At 39.1% G+C, this 18882-nt stretch overlaps 1 protein-coding gene across 10 annotated transcripts in view; it reads left to right on the top strand.

Moving 5' to 3' along the window:
• The window catches only part of RALGPS2 (Ral GEF with PH domain and SH3 binding motif 2), a 115892-nt gene that overhangs the window by 78200 nt on the left and 18810 nt on the right, over positions 1-18882 (top strand). For 9 of the 10 annotated variants that reach the window (XM_064427673.1, XM_064427670.1, XM_064427676.1 and 6 more), the window contains 7 exons: positions 846-983; positions 1860-1950; positions 4284-4351; positions 5005-5140; positions 6011-6162; positions 15502-15556; positions 18776-18853. In XM_064427673.1, the coding sequence (XP_064283743.1) occupies positions 846-983; positions 1860-1950; positions 4284-4351; positions 5005-5140; positions 6011-6162; positions 15502-15556; positions 18776-18853 (718 nt within the window). The remainder of the gene's footprint in view (positions 1-845; positions 984-1859; positions 1951-4283; positions 4352-5004; positions 5141-6010; positions 6163-15501; positions 15557-18775; positions 18854-18882) is intronic. The other variant, XM_064427669.1, reaches the window with a different exon arrangement.

Genomic DNA, 18882 nt, shown 5'->3' with positions numbered 1-18882 from the left:
GCTGAGAGGTGAAGTAAAATATATTTCCCTGTTATGGAAACAAATTTCTTAAATAATATTATTTAAGTTTGTGTCATTTTTAGATTGGGATATCTGTGGAAGATGCAAGGGATGCAGGCCAATTCCTTTGAACAGCAGAGCTGGTCAGGATATGCTTTGCTTAGTTGAGACAAACAGGCGAAGTTCAAGGAAGGGAGTTGTGGTTAGAAATAAAATAAACGTTTTATCTACAAGCATTAGTGTGTAAGGAGGAGGATTTTCCCCTCTACATGATCGGAGGATTGAAGGAGCAGTGCAGGGCAGGTAGGGAATATGAAGTGACTTACCTAGAAAGCTGTTGGATCTTTGGAGCTGTGATTATTACAAACTGCAGGATTCATTCATTTCAGTCTGGTTGCCTATTTTCTCTAAGTTAATCTTTCCCATGTTGCTGAGCTTGAGTTTTTATTCAGCTTAAAGTGTTTTGGGTATAATTTATCCTTCTTTTGTTTTTTAATTGCTGCTTTGGAGGAATGAAGTAGTAGACTTCCTAAACAATTAATTTTGATGGTATATTTTAGTATTGTGTGTTTAGTATGCTTCATATTTGTCAAGAGAGTAGTAAATTGGTGCTGTGGAGAAGATGAGGTTTATGAGTGGCTGTGCATGTCTTTGTAATTCCTTTTAGATTTCTAAAATTATTTTCCAGGTAAATCCAAAATCCTATTCTTTGACAATGCTTTTGTCAACCTACTTTAATGTTTGTGCAAGCAAAACTTCTTCAGAATATTCTTGATGGCAGGGGTTTTTTTCTGCTCAGTGAAAGACATTAAACAAAGAAACTTCTCATTCTAATCTCATTTCAGGTATTTATCTGTCAGACTTGACATATATTGACTCTGCCTACCCCTCAACAGCAAGCATTCTGGAAAGTGAGCAAAGAACAAATTTAATGAACAACATTCTTCGAATTATCTCAGATTTGCAGCAGTCGTGTGAATATGGTAAGCTCGTGTGTAAACATCACAGAGTTAAAGGAAAGAACTTTAAAAGCTTTAATTTTTGTCTGCTGTGATGCAATTTAAGTAAAGCTGGACCCATGTGCATGCCATTAACACCCTCACTCATCCTCTCTGCCCAAAAGTCTAGGTTTAGTCTGGTATTGTTGGTTAAGACAGAGCATCAGGGTGAGAAGACAGAATAAAATTGCCTTTCTCCTGCATTGAGCAAACTGCAGTATATATTTTCTGATGATAAATGTGTAGTAGTACATCATACTCAAGAGTAGTTTTACTGGTATTTATAAGCTCGTGTCTCTCTGTTAATAAATTTATTAATGAATTCTAAATATAGGATTTATTTTGGAATAGTACTTTTACTGGAAATAATAAAATACACTCAGCTTGTCTTTTGGACGTTTATAGTTCTGTCCATAGATCAGATAATGTATTTTTTTCTTCAAAGATGGTTTCCCTCACAGTCCTCTTCCCATTCTAGTAAAGTCCTAATGCTGTGTTTGTGATGGTGGAATATGAATTAGGACAGGATTGTGGCTTCCCTGAAAGCTCAGTGTAAAGAGAATGAATGTGGCTGTCCTCAGACTCCGTGTTCCAGTTCTGGGCCTTTGGTTTGGCCAAGGATCTTGTCTTACTTTTCCCTTACGTGTGCTCTGATGAGCAGCTCTGGGGTTTGTGTGTGTAGGGAGTGTCAGCTCAATGCATGAGAATTTCTAAGAAGTTCTGAAATTTCAGTATCATTAGGGCCTGTAGTTTGTACCTCCATCTCACATAAAAAGGCAAGAGATCTGAATCTGTTCAAATAGTTGCTGGAAAAAACCTTTGCTTACCAATGAGTGTCAATGAATGCTGTCTGTTTTCCAGATATTCCTATGTTGCCTCATGTCCAAAAATATCTAAACTCAGTTCAGTACATAGAAGAACTACAGAAGTTTGTAGAAGATGACAATTACAAGTAAGTACAAAATGCTGTAAACTGACCATAACTTATTACAAAATTACTTCTATAATTCAAAACCTGTCACTTGTGAGATTGAACTTGCATTGGTTAATTGTATTATATTATATGGGTGTCCCTGCCCATGGCAGGGGGTTGGAACTAGATGAGATTTAGGGTTCCTTCAGACCCACACCATTCTGTGATGGTGTGATGATGTACCTCAGACACAGCAGCTGGGAGCAGCTGTGATTCCAACAGGATGTTGTGCTCAAGGCACTTTCCCACAAGCTGAATGGCAGATCTGCTCCCTTTTCTGTGCCAGACTGCACCAAGCCCTTGCCTCAGGTGGGTTTGGTCTGCTGAGAAAGACTTTCTACATGTGGCTCACCTTGGAACACTGTTCTGTCATTAAGAGGAATCCTGTGGTTGGAGATGGCTTAAGTCATTCTTCAACAGAACAAAACCATCTGTGCATCCAGTCCCAGGTTTTTACTGAGGGTGGCTTACAGCTTTCACTGGCAGATAATGCTTCATTTTATACTTTCCTCTTTGATTAGGTTATAAAGTGTGAGTAAAACGTAAGCACTTGGTTTTTGAGAGGCAAGTTCCTGTTCCTCCCAGCCTCCCACCCAAGCTTTCTACGTCCTTAATTAAAAGATTATTACGGTAATAAGTGATTTGGCATCCAGCAAAACTGGGGGAGGGAAATCTCTGGCAAGAGACAGGAACTGAGGATAGGAAACACCCTCAGGCAAATCTGTTGCCTATGAAGGAGGGTTTTGTTCATTGGCTGATGTGCTCGAGGAGGTTCCCCACCCATTCCCATCCTGCCCGCCCGGGAAGTTTGTCACCTCAGAAGGCTTGAATTGGTTGCTTGTGCAGCTCCCTTGGAATGGCAGGAGGGGGATGCACACTTTAGGAACAGCTGGGCTTTGCCATTTAATAGCCCTGACTTGGAATTACTGCAAGGCAGCAAATGGGGACCCTTCAGTTTGTCAGAGAACAGTTAATGAGGACTCAGACCCATGGCTTCTCTTCTGAGCTTTGTAAGTTGTTCTCTGCCTGTCCCTGTGGAAGCATCCAGCTTCACCTTTTTCCTGGGATGTTCTACAGCCTGATCTGGAAAGTGTCACTTGTCTATCACTGAGAGTAAAGGAAAAAAAAAGGCAAAAAAAAAAAAAGTTAACCCAGACCCAAGCTTCTTACCTGCAGTGTCACTTTAGGACACTGTATTCATGAATTCCACTCTCCACCTTCCTTCACCTTCACTGGGTAGGACTGACTAGCAGGGGGAATTTGATGGATGAAGGAGCTGCAGTCTCTTCATCCTGTACAATCTGTGTTTGGTAGCAGGGCAATGACTGGGGACAATGATACATCCATCAGAAGCATGGCTGCTGTTCACAATGTCTGGTTTTGCACTGATGGGTTTTGTACATCTCCAGACTAAATGTTTTTATGGTCAAGGAGTATTTTTGAAGAATTGTTGTTACTTAAAGTGGCTCTTCTACTTTTTTTTTCCCCCTAAGCTGTCTCTCAGCAAAAAGGTTGAAGTTAGAGAACAGCAACTGTGACTTGAATACATGGTTTTTCTTCCTAAAAGATTTTATTTGAAAAAATTAAATTTTAAAATTGTAATGAATCATTGCTATACTGTCTGGAATGAGAGGGAGAGGATCTGTCAAACTTCAAACTTTTTCTCCCCAAAATTAAATAGATGCTTTTTCAGTGTTAGTAGTTTCAAAGATTTTAGTTCTGCAAACTGTGTGGACAAGATACACTTAATCTTCCTGGAGTTATCTGCCCCTATAGTCTGCTTTCTTTGTGGGCCTGCTGGAAATGGCATTAAAAACATAGAGAAAAGGCTTGAATTATGGCTGAAATCAAGTTGATAATGTATTTTCCAAAACACAGAAGAGGATTTTGGCTTTTGGACCAGTAAAGACAAAAGGCTTGGTGCTCAGCACACTAGTGCACTTCATAAAAAATTTAAAATATGAAGTGTTCCAAGAATAAATATTTTAGCCAACGTGAGGGGGGAAGTTGTGTATTATTTTCAATTTTATTTTTCCCAGGTTTTAGCTGGAGTAGCAGTTTCATCTGTGTGCCAGCCATCCCAGGGCACTGGAGGTCCTGGTGGTCTGTGTGAACCAAAGCAATAGGCAGGAAAAATCAAGTTTGGAAATAGTGTGTGCTAAAGATAACTCTGCACTGTTTGTATTACCTTTGTAGTATTCCTGGCAATCACAGAATCAGGCAGCTTACAATCATAAATTTTAAAAATTCTTCTTTATAAGCTTATATTTTTATTTCCTGATAAAGTAATTTTTAATGTTTCTTTAATGCAGACTTTCATTAAAGATAGAACCAGGGACCAGCACCCCCCACTCTGCTGCTTCCAGAGAAGATTTAGTAGGTAAATGCTTAATAAATGTGAGAAGACTAGAGGTTGTCATTGCATTATTTTAGAATTGCAGACGTGGAAAATATTTGCCTGAGGCTATAAAGAAGTGTGAAGTTTAAACACTGCATGTTTGTAATAAAATGTCTAAAGGTGATCTGTAAAGAGGGAATTGAGTAATTTTTTTAGGTTCTTGTATGTATTGTGGCACTAAGTTGTTCATGTCATTTGGGGTGAAGACTTATTAAATATTCATTCTTTGTTGTGTCTAGACAGAAGGGCCTTCATCTAAACTTTTCATGGCATCATATGCTTCCAAAAATGAACATTCTTCTTGGTCAGTGCCAAAAGTGGTTGACGGCAGAGGTTTAAAAATGTAGAATCAGTGGGACATGCCCAGTGCTGGTATAGTAAATGCAGCCACCTTTAGGACTTGCAAAATACTTCCACAGGATGGTCTGTTTGAACTAAGCGTGTTTGGTTTTGGTCCTGTGCAAAAGCCCTGAAGTGCAGGGGGTTTAATTATCAATAGATCAATGAGTTTTACTGAAGCTATCTCTTATACAGGGAGTTTAGAAAGTTTTGTGCAATTTTTCCATGATTTTCTGATAAGTGACCCTGACAGTAATTCTGAAATTACTTGGGAGTAATGTCTTTTTTCTTTCCAGGCTCTGAAGTTGGAGCATCTCCACAAAGTGGAAGGAAAAATGTTGCAGCTGAAGCAGCCTTGCTACCACCAACACCCCCTTCACCTCGGAACCTGATACCCCATGGACATAGGAAATGTCACAGTCTGGGATACAAGTCAGCATTTTGCTTAATCTAAAAATCCTGAGCTTTTTTTAAGTAGTTTGATGTATTTTGTTTTCAATACAAAAGCTTTGCTTGTAAAAAGCAGCAGGACTTGTACACAGTACTTAACTCACAGAGCAATTTGTGGCCAGGGAGCAAGCTCAGAACTATAATGCTGGTACCCCAAACAAAGAGAATTAATTAAAATAGGAAGGCTGAAGTTTTGGTGATAAGACTAGTCAGTGATAAGACTAGTCAGAATGGCTCTTTCTGAATGACAAAACTATCACTTTTTAATAACTCAATGCCACTGTAATTATTTCAAATTCAAAATTTTATCACTGCTTGATTGGTATTTTTACAGGGAGACCTCATTTATGGACTTTCTTTGTAAGCTAACTCTGTTCAGTAATGGCTTCAGGCTTTTTCCATATAAGTGTACTGCTAATAACATCTTGATCAATATCTCATAATTTTCCTTGTCATGTCTTCAAAATGCAAGATTGTAGCTACTCAGTAATAAATAGCTTCTATTTTTTTAAGTTTACCTTTCATGAGCTAGAATGCAATGGTCCAGTTCAATTATGTGTTATAGAAGATAAAAGTAGCAGAAGATAATGGCTAATGTACTCCTGACTTCATCTTTGTTACACGAGTTCTGTGCAGTTTTAAAACTGGCAATTCCTGGCAGTAATTTAGGTTTATTAATTTATTAATTTATTTAATAAATTAATCTACCAATTTGTGCACAATTGCTTATGGCTTGGCCATGATTTAGTTTGGCTTTAGGAGCACGCTGCACACAATCCTTGAGGATGTTAGAGCAACTCTTGGGATGTCCCAAAGGCGAGGTTGTAACGTTGTGTCCACGTTGGTTTCCAGTTTCATACACAAAATGAACACGGCGGAATTTAAAAGCGCGACATTCCCCAACGCGGGACCGCGGCACCTGCTGGACGACAGCGTCATGGAGCCCCACGTCCCCTCCCGAGGGCAGGCTGAGAGCTCCACCCTGTCCAGTGGAATTTCCATAGGTAGGAGCTGCAGACACACCCATGCTAAAGGTTTTAGCACAAGTGGCTGGTGATTGAGCCTGCAGCAGTGCTGTTCCAAATTACTGCTTGTGCTGTCGAACACATCTGGGAAATGTAGGGGAAGGAGGGTGACTTCATTTACACACCATGGACTGAGAAATTATGAAAAATATTTTTGTTTTGTTTTGGGTTTTTTGTTGTTGTTGTTGTTTGGGGTTTTTTGGTTGGTTAGGGGTTTTTTTTCTTTATCCCTGTTAGTGATAACGGCTTCTGATACTCCTCTTCCTCAGTGGAGGTAGAAGGAAGTATGGGACATGATTTTCTATCATCTTTTTCTCCCCTAAATCAATTCAAGTTTTATAGTGGGATTTCTATTTAAAATTCCGTATTGACCTGACAGTGTAAATTGCAGACAGTTTTAAGAGCATAATTTCTAAATGCTTTTGACTTTGACAGAAGATAGAAGTCTAACTTTGAAATACCTCAAAATGTCAGAATCTACTAAATTTTGATAAATTATTTATCTTCATATATTTAGGGTGGTGCTCTTTTTGAGAAGTTCTCCTTCCTGGGTTTCCTCTGTGAGAAGAGGTGCTCTTTCTTCCTATTGCACATAGATCTTTTAGGTGGAGGGAGGACAGGACACAAGTGCCTCTCAAATCCACCTCTTTGCAGTTGGGGCTGATAAATGGAACCTCTCACTGCAGTCCTTTTTCTCAGAATTATTTGTTTGATAGAATTCAATGGTGTTAGATTTTTATGCATTTATGATGATGAAGGATCCTTGTAGTGCTTCACATTTCTTTGGATAACTAAATTTTAAAAGCAATTTTGCTTTTTAGCCTTCGTGGAAGGAAACAAGGTCACAGATTGTCAGATGATGCTGCTTTCAGGAGCTGTACATGTATTTTCTTGAGGAGAAGGCCATATGGAATTAGACCAAGTAGCTAGTCCAAGTGAACCTGTTCACATCACGCAGCTTCCACTATTTAATGTGCATTGCCTGTCTCTGTTCCCTGCAGGTTGTCTGCTGTGGCAGAGTTTTCCATTGCAAAGCCATCCATCAGGAATGGTGCTTCTCCTCAGCATCCAGGCAGCTTCCATTCCCAGGGTTTGCATGGTGCAGGAGACCCAAGCATTTGTCACCATTGCTGAAATGTAGCATTGCCCTTTTGTCAGAGCAACGTTTTATGGATGTTTTCTATCTAAATACCTAAGACATTCTCTGCAGTCAATCCTTTTTTTTTCCTGGGTAAATTATTTCTCTACCTCCATTACAGCCTAGCAGGGAAGGTTTGCCAGAGCTCACAGACAGTTTTTCATAAGGTACAATTGAGGCCCAATCACCATTTTCACATTTTGGAGAATATAGGGTTTTCCTACTTTGTCTCCTCTCTGAATTTTTTAATTCTGTTCACTAGCTCAAGCATGACCTGACAAGCTGGAAGAAAATTGCCACTTTAGAAGACTCGTATAAATGACTTGTAAAACAGCAACCTTGGGCATTTTGTGCAAGATCAGCATTTGTTGTTAGAAATTCCCCTCTCCCATTCTCTTTCATCTCCAGCCTACCCATACTCAGTTTTATCACTGTTTTGACAGTCCAGCAGTGGTGTTATTTTTGCTGCTCCTTGATGATGAAAATTTCAGTGACAGAAGAGTTTGATAGAGGTGCTAGAAGAAGAGGGTAGGTTCTGAATTTTTGCAGTATCTATTACTGCAGAATTCTTGGAAATGTAAGTTGTCTGGCATTCTGTGCTGCTGCCTCAGCAGGATTTAAGGAAGTTGATTGAAGCTGCTGAGTTCCTCCATCATGTTTGAAGTAGTCTGTTTACTCAGGACTTGGAATTAGTACAGTCACTGCAGCAGAGAGGAGGTTTATGGTATTCTACAACACAGCTTCAAAAGACGGTCAGGAAAATGTCTCCTGAATGTGTGTACTGAAAGGAGTGTTATTCCTCACCTTGCCCATAAATGTGGGTTTAAACCTGTTGCTCTAGAAACAGGACTACCTTTTTTACATATAAGCCTATATAGGACTTTACTTTTCGGGTAAATGATCCTTCTTCAAAACATGGGCAGAGTTTCTGCTATGTCAGCACCTTGAATGTGCCTTTAAAGACAACTGTAATGCTGCTTTAAATCACTCCTGTGTTTTGAGGGCTCAGAGGTGTTTAGACCTTTCCAGTCCTTTCATATTGGAGGATCTGATAGGATCTGCCTCTGTTAAATATCAAAACACCACCAATGTAACAACACTGTCCACAGGAATCCATCAGCAGGTCTGTAACCTAAAGCACACATTGAAGTGGTGATGGACATTTCGGTTATGCCCTGCTGGGAAAGGCTGACAGTCCACTCTGGGAATGGTGCAGAGCATGCCACAGTTTTTACATCCCTGTCATTAACCTTTCACAGATGAAGAATATACTAGCTGGGGGTTTTTCATTGCAATGAATGGTTCCTGAAGCAGCAGGAATGCAGAAAGTGAGACAGGTATGGGGTTCGCTCAAAACAGGCTGATCTGTGATGTGACAGCCAAGGTCAGAGTCCTTATCAGATTAGTTTCTCAATTTCAGCTATTGGAGGGTGAGTGTGTACATTCAACTCATTCTGAAAACAAACAAACTCAAAAATATTAAAGATACAGCCTCTTTTACATTGATTTCTTGTGCTTGGGTCAAAACATTTCTTGGTCCTAGAGCTGTGAGAAGGTGTTCAATAGCTGATGGTCATGTGTTATGCTGGAATCAGGGAGCTGTACCTCTGGTTCTCTTGCCATCCTCCTATATTATAAATAGGTGCTTGTTATCTGGACAGAAGATTTTAAAAAGTGAGAAATCTTGTCCCAGCAGTGCCAGGGCTGTCCTAATAAGAATGAAGAAATACTTGTCCAGTGACATATATAGTGTCAGATGGGAAATGTTCTCTTGAATTCAGGAGTGTTACGAGAGGAAATAGTCTCTTATAAGTTTTAAGCATTTATAAAGTGGATGGCTGCATTTGAGCTGGTTACAATTGGAGCCTTTTTAATCACATAGAGAATTGAAATCCTCAAGGGTATAAGTAATCTCATTCTTAGGTGGGTGGCTAAGAAGAGGTTATATGGCTTGAGTCCTTAAAGCCCCACTTTATTTCTGTTGGTTTCAGACACTTTTGAGAGACAGATGAATAGTGCTGAAAATGCCTGTTTTGTGCAGAATATGTGCTTTCAGTAAATAGGGACAGATGCTTTTACTTTGCAGTGGAAGTTCATTGAGAACCCCCACTCACTGCTATCAGCCAGGCCTAAAGCTACAAGGTGGTTTTGTTCTTGGAGGGCTGTGTTTGGATGAGGTCACTGTTTTGGTGAGGTCACTGTGTACACTCTGCCCTCCTGAGGTGTGAGCATTGCTCTTGGCTGGCTTCAAGGAACCACCTGCACACTTGTACCACCTGTTCTCATGCCTGTATTTGCCTCCTGTCACCTCCTCACCTAAAAGTAGGATAAATTAAAATTATTTTACTAGATCCTGGTTCCACTCAAAAATAGCATGAAATTCCTTTAATTCATAAGATATTTTCCTAAAGAATACATGGTTCTCTATTAATTCCCAATTTTCTTACATTTTCAAAGTATTTATTGCTTAAGTGTGCTCTTAAGTATCTTTGCAGAAATGTTCAGCTTGTTTCATTAATGTTCTCAGAAGCTTTGGATTTCCACCATTTCTTTCCACCAGTTTGGCTCTGCTGCATTACTGAATTTCTTAGGCTGAGTTTGTTTACAATGGCAAATTGTTCAGATAATTCTTAAGTAAAAGGACCTGTGTAAAACAGGCCCTTCTTTTCATACATTGCTTCTGTGTGGCTTTTCTCCTCTTAGAGCATCTAACCTAGAGGATGCAAAGTCATTTTACTAAGGAAGTTACTCTTTGAGAGTGCTGTCTCATGCCTACCACTTCAAAAACAGATATCAAGGTATGAACACAGGAACACTGCTGAAATTGAGATTGTAACTTGAGGTGTTTAAAAATTCAAAGGAAACAATTATGGGTTGTGTTTGTAGCAGTGTTGGATTCAAGTTCTTTTTAAGCTATTTTTTCCACTTATTTTTTCCTGATCTACAATAATATGGATGAAAGCTCTGGAAAAACTAAAGCTCTTGAACATTTGCCTTTGTTTGTGTGTTGCCATCACTGGAGAATAACTTCAGCCTTTTTTCTAATGCAATTGGAGCAATTAATGCTGCAAAGTCAAAGAAAGGTATTCTAAATCAGTGTGAATTAATGTAAGAAAGTGCCTTTGTAAGAACAGTACATTTCCAAACCTAAACTGGCGTGAAATACATATGAGAAAGCAGCAATTCAATTAATTCCTCTATTAAGTCACCACCTCGAAGTTATTGAATTCTACAAGGGATTATATTTCTCTCTAAATAAATGAAGTATAGGTGTAGGTATACAGTGTATGCATTTACTTTCAGGGGTCTTGGCAGCCTGTAGAGTAGGGAAGACCTTTACACAGCCAGTGTTTGTTTGATTCTTTAACCTGTGCTGTGCTGTTCAGGTGTATAGGACTGAGTCATCAGATCAGATTTCAGGTAGGGTTTCAGGCAGAAGAAATATGTTAGGTTTGTTTATATATTTCCTTTATATGAGTTATGTGGATGCCCATCTCTTGCCTTAAATGTGGATACCAAGTTTTGCTATTGTGAACTGCTGCTTCTTTAGTGATAGGATGAATAAGAAAACTGTATAATATTAGGGGTTTAAAATGCACGTGTAGGTGCCTGGATTTGAGAGGAGAAGATCCAGTCTAGCACTCCAGTTCTGCCCCAATCTTTCTTAGTAGTGTTTGGTCCAAGGCTCACGCTCTGGATGTGTTTAAATCAACGTAGTTATACAAACCCCCTGTTTTTGCCCCATCTTTATCCATTTGGTTATTTGCTTGTTTTTTACAATGAAACTCTGTCTTGGTATTAAAAGTTTCTATCAATTCTCTGGCATGATATTGCCAGAGTTCCTGCCATCTGTATTTGGTGAGCTGGGGAGCCAGAGCTGAGTTGTCATTAACTATATATGGGGATTTGCAATGTGGTTGTGAACTCAACAAAGCAGAGCTGAGCTTTCAGGGCATGGAGCCCATCTCTGTGGTGCTGGCTGGGCTGGGCTGTGCTGCAGCCATGGCTGCTCAGGCCTCTTGACCAGTTCTGTGTGTTTTCATGGTAGAATTTCAAGCTCAGTCGGGTCTGTCCCCAGCTCTGGAAACGCGGTGTAACCGGAGCCAAGAGAGTGTCGATGACAGATTTGGGAAGGGGAAAGAATTTTTAGTCTGAAGACTTTTTAAACTCTTTGGGGTTGGTTTGTTTATATTAACACCTGTTTAACTTTGGGGACTAACTTCTGGATAAAGAAAGCCTGTGTTAAGTGTTCAGTACCCCCAGACTTGGGGCAGTGAGTGGGTGCCGTGACCGGGGGAGTGGATATGGGATAGCACAAACATTCCCTATCCCTTAACTGGGAACCTCATGCTGTTTGTGTGCCTGGAGCACAGACATCTCACAGACATCCATCTGCATGTGCACATCTGCAGATGTGAGCAGAAAATTCACATCTGAACAGAGCTGCAGTGCCGAGGCTCTGCAGACACTCCTGAGCCTTCTCAGATAATCACCAGCACAGTTAGCAAAAAAGCCATCTTGCCAAATGCTGTTATTCCTGAGATAGGGAAAAAACCTTCATAAAGATTTACTTTGTTTCAATCCTGCACCATAAATTTATTATCAATGAAGAAAACTAGGAAGATAGTGTTTTGTGTTAAGTGGCTTCTTACATAAAGCCAAAATTTGTTTAGAACATTCACAGAACAGGCTTATAGTACCTAGGATTTGTTATTGAATTTAACCTGAAGAACTTGCTTGAGGTTGTTGGAAAAACTCAAATATTGAGTACATACTTGAGAAGAATTTAAGAAGGTGATATATTTTTAGAGTACTGAATGAATGAAATATTTCCAGTTGAGGTGACACTCAAATAGTGCACTTAATGTTTAAACAGAACTTGGCTGGACATCTAACTTTTATTAAGTTAAAACCAATCCCTTTTACCTCTGTTTTGTTTTGGAAGGAGGGATGTCAGGTATTTTGTTTTGCTTTTCAGGAAAGGGGTGTTTTTTAGTATTAGAACTTGTGTCTTGCAAAATATCTCCTAGAGAGTTTTAGAATCTAAAAAATCCCATTGAAGATGTTTTTATATGGATGTTAGAGGAATCGTCAAACACTAAAATCCAACCTTTTCCAGGTTTTTGTTACAATTTTTACAACTCCTGTAGGCATCAGTGTAAATGTTAAATCAATTGCTATGATGTTTTGTGCAATTTTTTTACAAATCGATGTTTCTTTTAAGTGTAATTGGTAATTTCTGTATAGATTTAACTTTCTAAGTGAAACTTTGGGTTGACAAAGCCCCCGCAATTCCTATAGGTTTCCTCACTGTACTGGTATTGTACCAAGGATTGTCACTTTGTGATAGGTGACATTTTAGCTCCTGATCTAGATTGCTTTGCATTTTTACAAAGTAACACTAGCTTTTTAATCTTTCTGTAGTGTACTTACCACAGCAGTTGAATATAACTTTATTGGCAGAGCTGATGCAGTTGCCATCAAAATGCCATTTTGGGTAGAATTTTAATGTATCAGCCTACTTTAAATGCAAACAATAACTTCATAATACTGTCTTATTAGGGGTCTTAATTGTGTGGATCTGTCACATGGGCCTAAATTAAATAGAGCTATAGTCATATTAAATCTGTGCTTCTTGCTAATATAAAGCTAAATCTGAGCAGCAGTAAGAAAATAAATAGGATTCTAAGTTTCCCTGATGTGTTCAGTGCTGGCTGAATGACTTGACAGAAAGTGCTGCACCATTTTGCAGGACAAATTGCTCCAAATAACCACAAAGAAAACTTCAATTATATGCAAGGAAAACTATTTTCATGTTGGGGTTGAACTGTACCATCCTAACTCTCATTCCAACTGCTAAAAGGATTTCAGCACCTTAAGGTCTTACTGTAGGAGATTCTACCACAAACAGCCTTCTTCAAAGACAGTCATCTGGGAGATCTTACCCAAAATGTTTGCCTAAAGTTGTCTCTGAATTGTTACATCTGATTCTCTCTCCTCATCCCCAAACCATGCTACTTATAAATTAAAGAGAATTCATTATTGCCTTACAGAGAATGTAAGGCAGCTGTGGTTTCATTATGGTGGAATAAATCACTGAGCTTTTCACTGTGGTGTGGATTGTAGGATTTGCTGAAAGTATTGAGTGGCAATTGTTTCTTCCAGGAAATGATAGGGACTTTGCAAAGACTCCTTCTGTAAGAGCAGCCTCCACCTGGATAGGTTACTCCACTGGTTACTCCTTTTTTTTTTCTGGGATAGTTCATTATTTACCTGTATAGAAGTGCCTGGAATAATGTCGAGCTCAAGCCACACATTCTCTTTTCCAAGTTTCAGGTCAGGTGTAAATTGTGCTGAGCAGAACTTCTGATTATTTTTATGACCATTTCTTTGCTCACCTGCCCTGTGGCACCTGAATGTTTGCTGATAGATTCAGTCTGAGAGGGTCACTTGAAGTGCAAGCACTTACTCAGCTCAGAAGAAGTGTCAGTCACAGGAGGAGGAACTGTGCTACCCTTCTGTGCACAGAGCTACCTGCTGCTGTTACCCTCCCAGCAGCTTAAGGATCAGTGATCTGCAAATGGAAGCCCTAAAAACTTAAAGACACCTCTAGAAAGTAATGCAAGTTACCTGTTGAATGATTTACCTCCCTGCTTGCAGCCCTTTTTGCCTCCTCTGGAGCATCAATTCTGTATTTCATAGCTCCTTCCACTACACAAATTGCTCTTACTGTAGTGTTGGTGTGAACCAGGTTAGGACTTTTCCTTTAGGAAAAATTCAGAATAAGCTGAGACCAAATGATCTGGTATCCCACAGAGATGGTGTTAATACGTGGATGTTGAGCTAATGTTTGCAGAAGAGGCATCTCAGCTGAATTGGCTGGCAGATAAAGGCTTGTATTTTTTCTTAAATTTTACACAGAGGAAACTTCAGCCCATGCTGAGATTTTCATGGCTCTTGGCTGGAATTACCCCCGCTGTGTGTAAATCTTTATTGCCTCCATCTTTACTCCTTGTTTACTCAGTGAATATCCAGACCTACTTTGTACACATGATTTTTCAAGGCACTGCTTTTCCCTGCTGATTTTCTGTGTAAAATTACAGGGAACTGGTTCCCATTTTCAGCCTCGGTTTCTATGAGGGAGTTCTTGATTAAGGAACATTGATTCAGATTTTTTGTTTGTTTTCTTGTTTGTTTCAAAATAATTGCATTATTTTATTGCTTCCCTTTATATGTGGGTGTTCAGGCAGCAGAGCAAGCAAGGTGACAAGTTAGTGTGCTGAAAGGTGGCTTCAAGCATTGACTGACATTGAATGGCAGTGATATTTAGGCTTTGGGATTATCTGGAGCCAGAAATGTTGGTTTGAAATGGTGAACAAGGATAATAGCTCCTGTGGGCAGCCTGGGGTGTTCTGAAGGGTGCAGAGCAGCAAGGCAACAGCTTGGAATTGTGTATAGAACCTACTGATGCCTGTTAACAGCATCCCTACTGTAATTATTTGCTGATTTTTAACATTAGAGCTAACACCACCTTGTATCTGTATTTAAATGCTCATTTTCAGGCAGATGGGATTTAGTGGAATTGTAAAGTTACTCTTATTGGACTGCCATGAGACTGCATCAGACTTTTGGGTTTTGGGATTTTCCTCTATTTTCAGTGTTAAAATTAAAGTGTTTGTGGATTAGTTTACAAAGCACAGAAGGAAATAATACTGTTATGATCTGATAGAGTAAGTGGGAGATAGCTTTAAAAATTGTTTAAGGCTTCTCAAATCATGTGTTGGACATTCACCAATGAATTTGTACCTCTGTGTCATGACTGTGTGTGACTTGAAAAGAAATTATTTAAATAAGTGACCTGTTTTTCTAAATGCAGACAAATCTGTGTTTAGGGTGTTCTTTATATTTTGAAAATAAGTTTCACATTTATTAGTGCTCCTTTTCTTCAACTTCTTAATGTGGAACTAGTACCTGTCCCTTCAATCTCCAGTTTATGTAAAATTCCTGAAGCAAATCACGAAGTGTTTTCCTTGTAGTATTTTACTGAAGTACTTTTTTGCATTTCAAGTTAAATATTCTGATATTCAGAATCTCAGATATTCTGATTTGTTTAGATACAATTGACAGAGGTGGTTTGTAGATGAAGAAATAATGTATCATCTGTTGTTATATTTCTCTAGGTAGCAGTGATGGTTCTGAACTCAGTGAAGAGACTTCCTGGCCAGCATTTGAAAGGTAAGAAAAACCTGTGTTTCTCTGTCTACATTGTTACTTAGAGTCTCCCACTTGGTCCTGAAAATGATGCTTTTTTTCACTGAACTAGAGATCTTCTGCCTCTAAGAGCACTAAAAAGCTGTAGTAACTTCACTGGATCTGTTAAAGCAGCACAGAAACACCTTCTGCTCACTAATGGTTATTAGGGCTTTTAGCTAATGGGATGCTTCCTCAGTGCACACATCCTTGAAGGAGCTCAGAGAACCATTAGACCCCAAAGGTTTTATATGCATGTGGATATCACATGTGCTGTTTGACTGATTTTCATTTTCACTTTCCCTGAGACACTTCATCTGTTCATAGTCCCTTTGCTCTCATCATTGACATTGTCACCTCTTTTGTTTCTCTCATCCTCTTTTCCCTTCACTGTTACACAAAAATGCCCCTTGCAGATGTCTGACTTTGTGGGCCAGAATTAACAAGTTGTTCCTTTTCCAGCATCTGTGAGTGCTCAGGTGGCATTGTCCACTTCAGCCCGTTCTCATGTTGTATTTGAGAATGTGGAAAAAGACAAACAGCTGTAGTTGAACACAGGAAAAGGTGCAATATTCCCTTCCCACATCTGAGTAAGATGCACAATACAGTGCATCGCTTGCTTCTATAACAGTTTCAGGTGATCCATCAGCTTCAGAGTTGCCATAGATGACTTTTTCTACCATGCTTTTACATTGTTCATAGGAATTTTTGTCAAAAAACTTCGTCTTTTTAGTTGGAAGCTGTTACCACAAATATATTCTGATTCAACTCATTGAAGCAGTTAAAGTTCTGTGTTAAATTTTGGAAGAAATCTTTGAAAATCTCTCTGTGCCAAAGGTGAACTCCTGGATGCCTTGTGCCTTAAATATGAATGCATACTGAGGAAAGGCCCTTAACAATTTCATCAGATAACATTCCACATGAGCAGAGAACACAAATGGGGTCAGAAAGGCAATCTCTTAACTTGCAGGCTGCATCACAAAGCACATACAACATTCAAAAGGTTTCCTTTCTTTCCTTTCCCTGCTGCCTTATGGAATTGTGTATTGGTATCAAGTTGTTTCTCAAAGACAAAAAGTCATTAAGTTTAAAAAAAATGGTGAGTTGAGTGTTGTTACCCAGAGCAGCATAAGAAACATTAAAATGTAGGTTTAAACTTATAATAATATTCTTCAGAATTGTTGTGTGGAGGCAAAGCAGAGGCTTTTCATGCCTGTGCTAATGAGAACTGGCAGCCCCAGGCTCCCCCAGTTAAAGTGTTTGCTCCATGTCAAACAGAAGATTCCTTCTCCAAATTCCACTTGCCTTCTGTACTTGCCTCTCTCCTGAGAGAGCTTTTGGGAACCCTGTTGGAGGTTTCTTGTGTTTCAGGGTGAGTTCTCTTGCCTGCTTCCAGGGAGAGGGATAGGATTCCTTAGAGACATTCCAAACACCATGTGTGAAATTCCTAGAGATCTGCAACAACCTCGAGTCTGTTCCTTGCTTTATAAGATGATAAAGCATGTTTTAAAATTTCATAGGTAATGCACTGACATGCAAGTGTCAAAATTAAAGATAACTAGAGAGTGTCTCTCTCTGGTTTTGGTCTGTACAGTGGTTTCAATTCTTTATAAAGATGTTTAAGTGAGGGAAAGGCATTAGTTGCCTAGAATTAACAACTCTGGCAAAACTGGGATACATCCAGTGTTAATGACTGTTTTCTATGCAGTACAAGTAGGAATTCAGTATTTCTATGTGTTTTACACACAGAAGGGGTAGGAAGGCTTAAATCTGCATCATATCCCTTAAGAGGAAGAAAACAATTCCTCCAAACACAGATTCCCCAAGTAACAGAAGGAAATGTAAAATGTATTCTTGTTTTTCCTGGCCTTTCTGCTTGTAGCTGGGGAATGCAGAAGGGGTAAGAACTAGAGCCACTGGTTGTTTTTAAGTGCAACAGAATCTTAGTTTGAAACTTGAGAAAGAGTTTTCAGCATTGGAGTGTCCCTTCAGGCTAATCAAAATTACTGGAAGGACTAAAATTTCAAGTCCTTACAGTTATATCCTGTTAAGGGCAGTGTATTAAGTGACACCTCAGTCTCACTGGTTGTCATCCTGAGTGTCTCTGAATAGATTTCCCTGAAATAGCAGGATTCCAAGAGTGGTAGCCCCCTTGTTATGCAATACAAAAACAAACTTAAAGGTAAGAAGAAAACATACTTAATTTGCATGCCATATGTATACAAAAATAAACAGCCAATTTTGCTTTATTTTTCTTTATTGTTTTATTTGCCTGTATCTTGAGTGTGTGCTGAAAAATAATTCATAAGTTCAAAGATACCTGTTATGTTGAGAAACAAATGATGGCAAATTGTGGAACAGGTTAGTAGATGATGATCCATTAATATATTTTTAATAATAAGGCTTGTACTGAACTGCCTCCTTCCCACAGAATTGCTGATCTTCAGTCTTTCAACACAATACAAGCAGCTAGAAAAATGGATTAAAAAATAGGATGTGAGGACAAAGTACCTCAGCACTATGTTGGCTTAAATGGAATTCAATCAGTTAAGAGGTTCTGATTCAGAAAAGCAAAGTTCAGTGAAGCAAAGCAGTGTTCAAAAGGCAAATCTGGGGCATAGTTCCTGAACAGGGATAAAAGTATGGATCAGGTAAATGAATTTAAAATGTGGGGCTCACAGGTAAAGTGTACACCATAGATGAGCTGGAAAATTGAAATATTGCTGACCTGATGTCCACGTTACTGAGCACAACAAGATCTTAACCAGTGTCAGGTGTATTTTGACCGAGCTTGTGGTTCCTTGCAGCCCAACAGCTTCTGTGTTTTCATACTCGTAGAAGTTGAAACCATTTTTGTAGTAACATCTAAAGTAGATCTCAAGATAAGTTTTATCAGTATGGTTCCTTTACATTTATTTGGTCTAAGCTAAATGCAGACTTTGCTCTAAAAATGTGTTAATCTTCAGTGCCAGTAAAATACTTCAGTATTGTGAGTTCTGACAAAGAGAACATCTGATGAAATGAAAAACCATATTATTTACTTCTGCATGCCTTTTTCTAAATAAAATTATTCGCTTTTTCTTACGTGGAAGAAGTGGCTTTGTGATATGCACACAAGAAAAGTTCTGTGCTGTTGTAGCAGTGGTGCTGTTTGTGTGAATGAAAGTGTTTGTAATACATCCAATTTATAATGGAATCCAACAGGAACAGGTTGTACCATTCCCTCGGTCCGGGGACAAGAGTGTCACGAAATGGCCATCGAGGCCACATGAAGGCCAGCAGGTACAATCCACTGCACACAGAGGTGTCAA

This window comes from Passer domesticus, chromosome 7, assembly GCF_036417665.1.
Source record: "Passer domesticus isolate bPasDom1 chromosome 7, bPasDom1.hap1, whole genome shotgun sequence".
Lineage (NCBI taxonomy): Eukaryota > Metazoa > Chordata > Aves > Passeriformes > Passeridae > Passer > Passer domesticus.
Note: the sequence above shows the minus strand (reverse complement) of the source record. Positions and strands in the feature narration are given on the sequence as shown.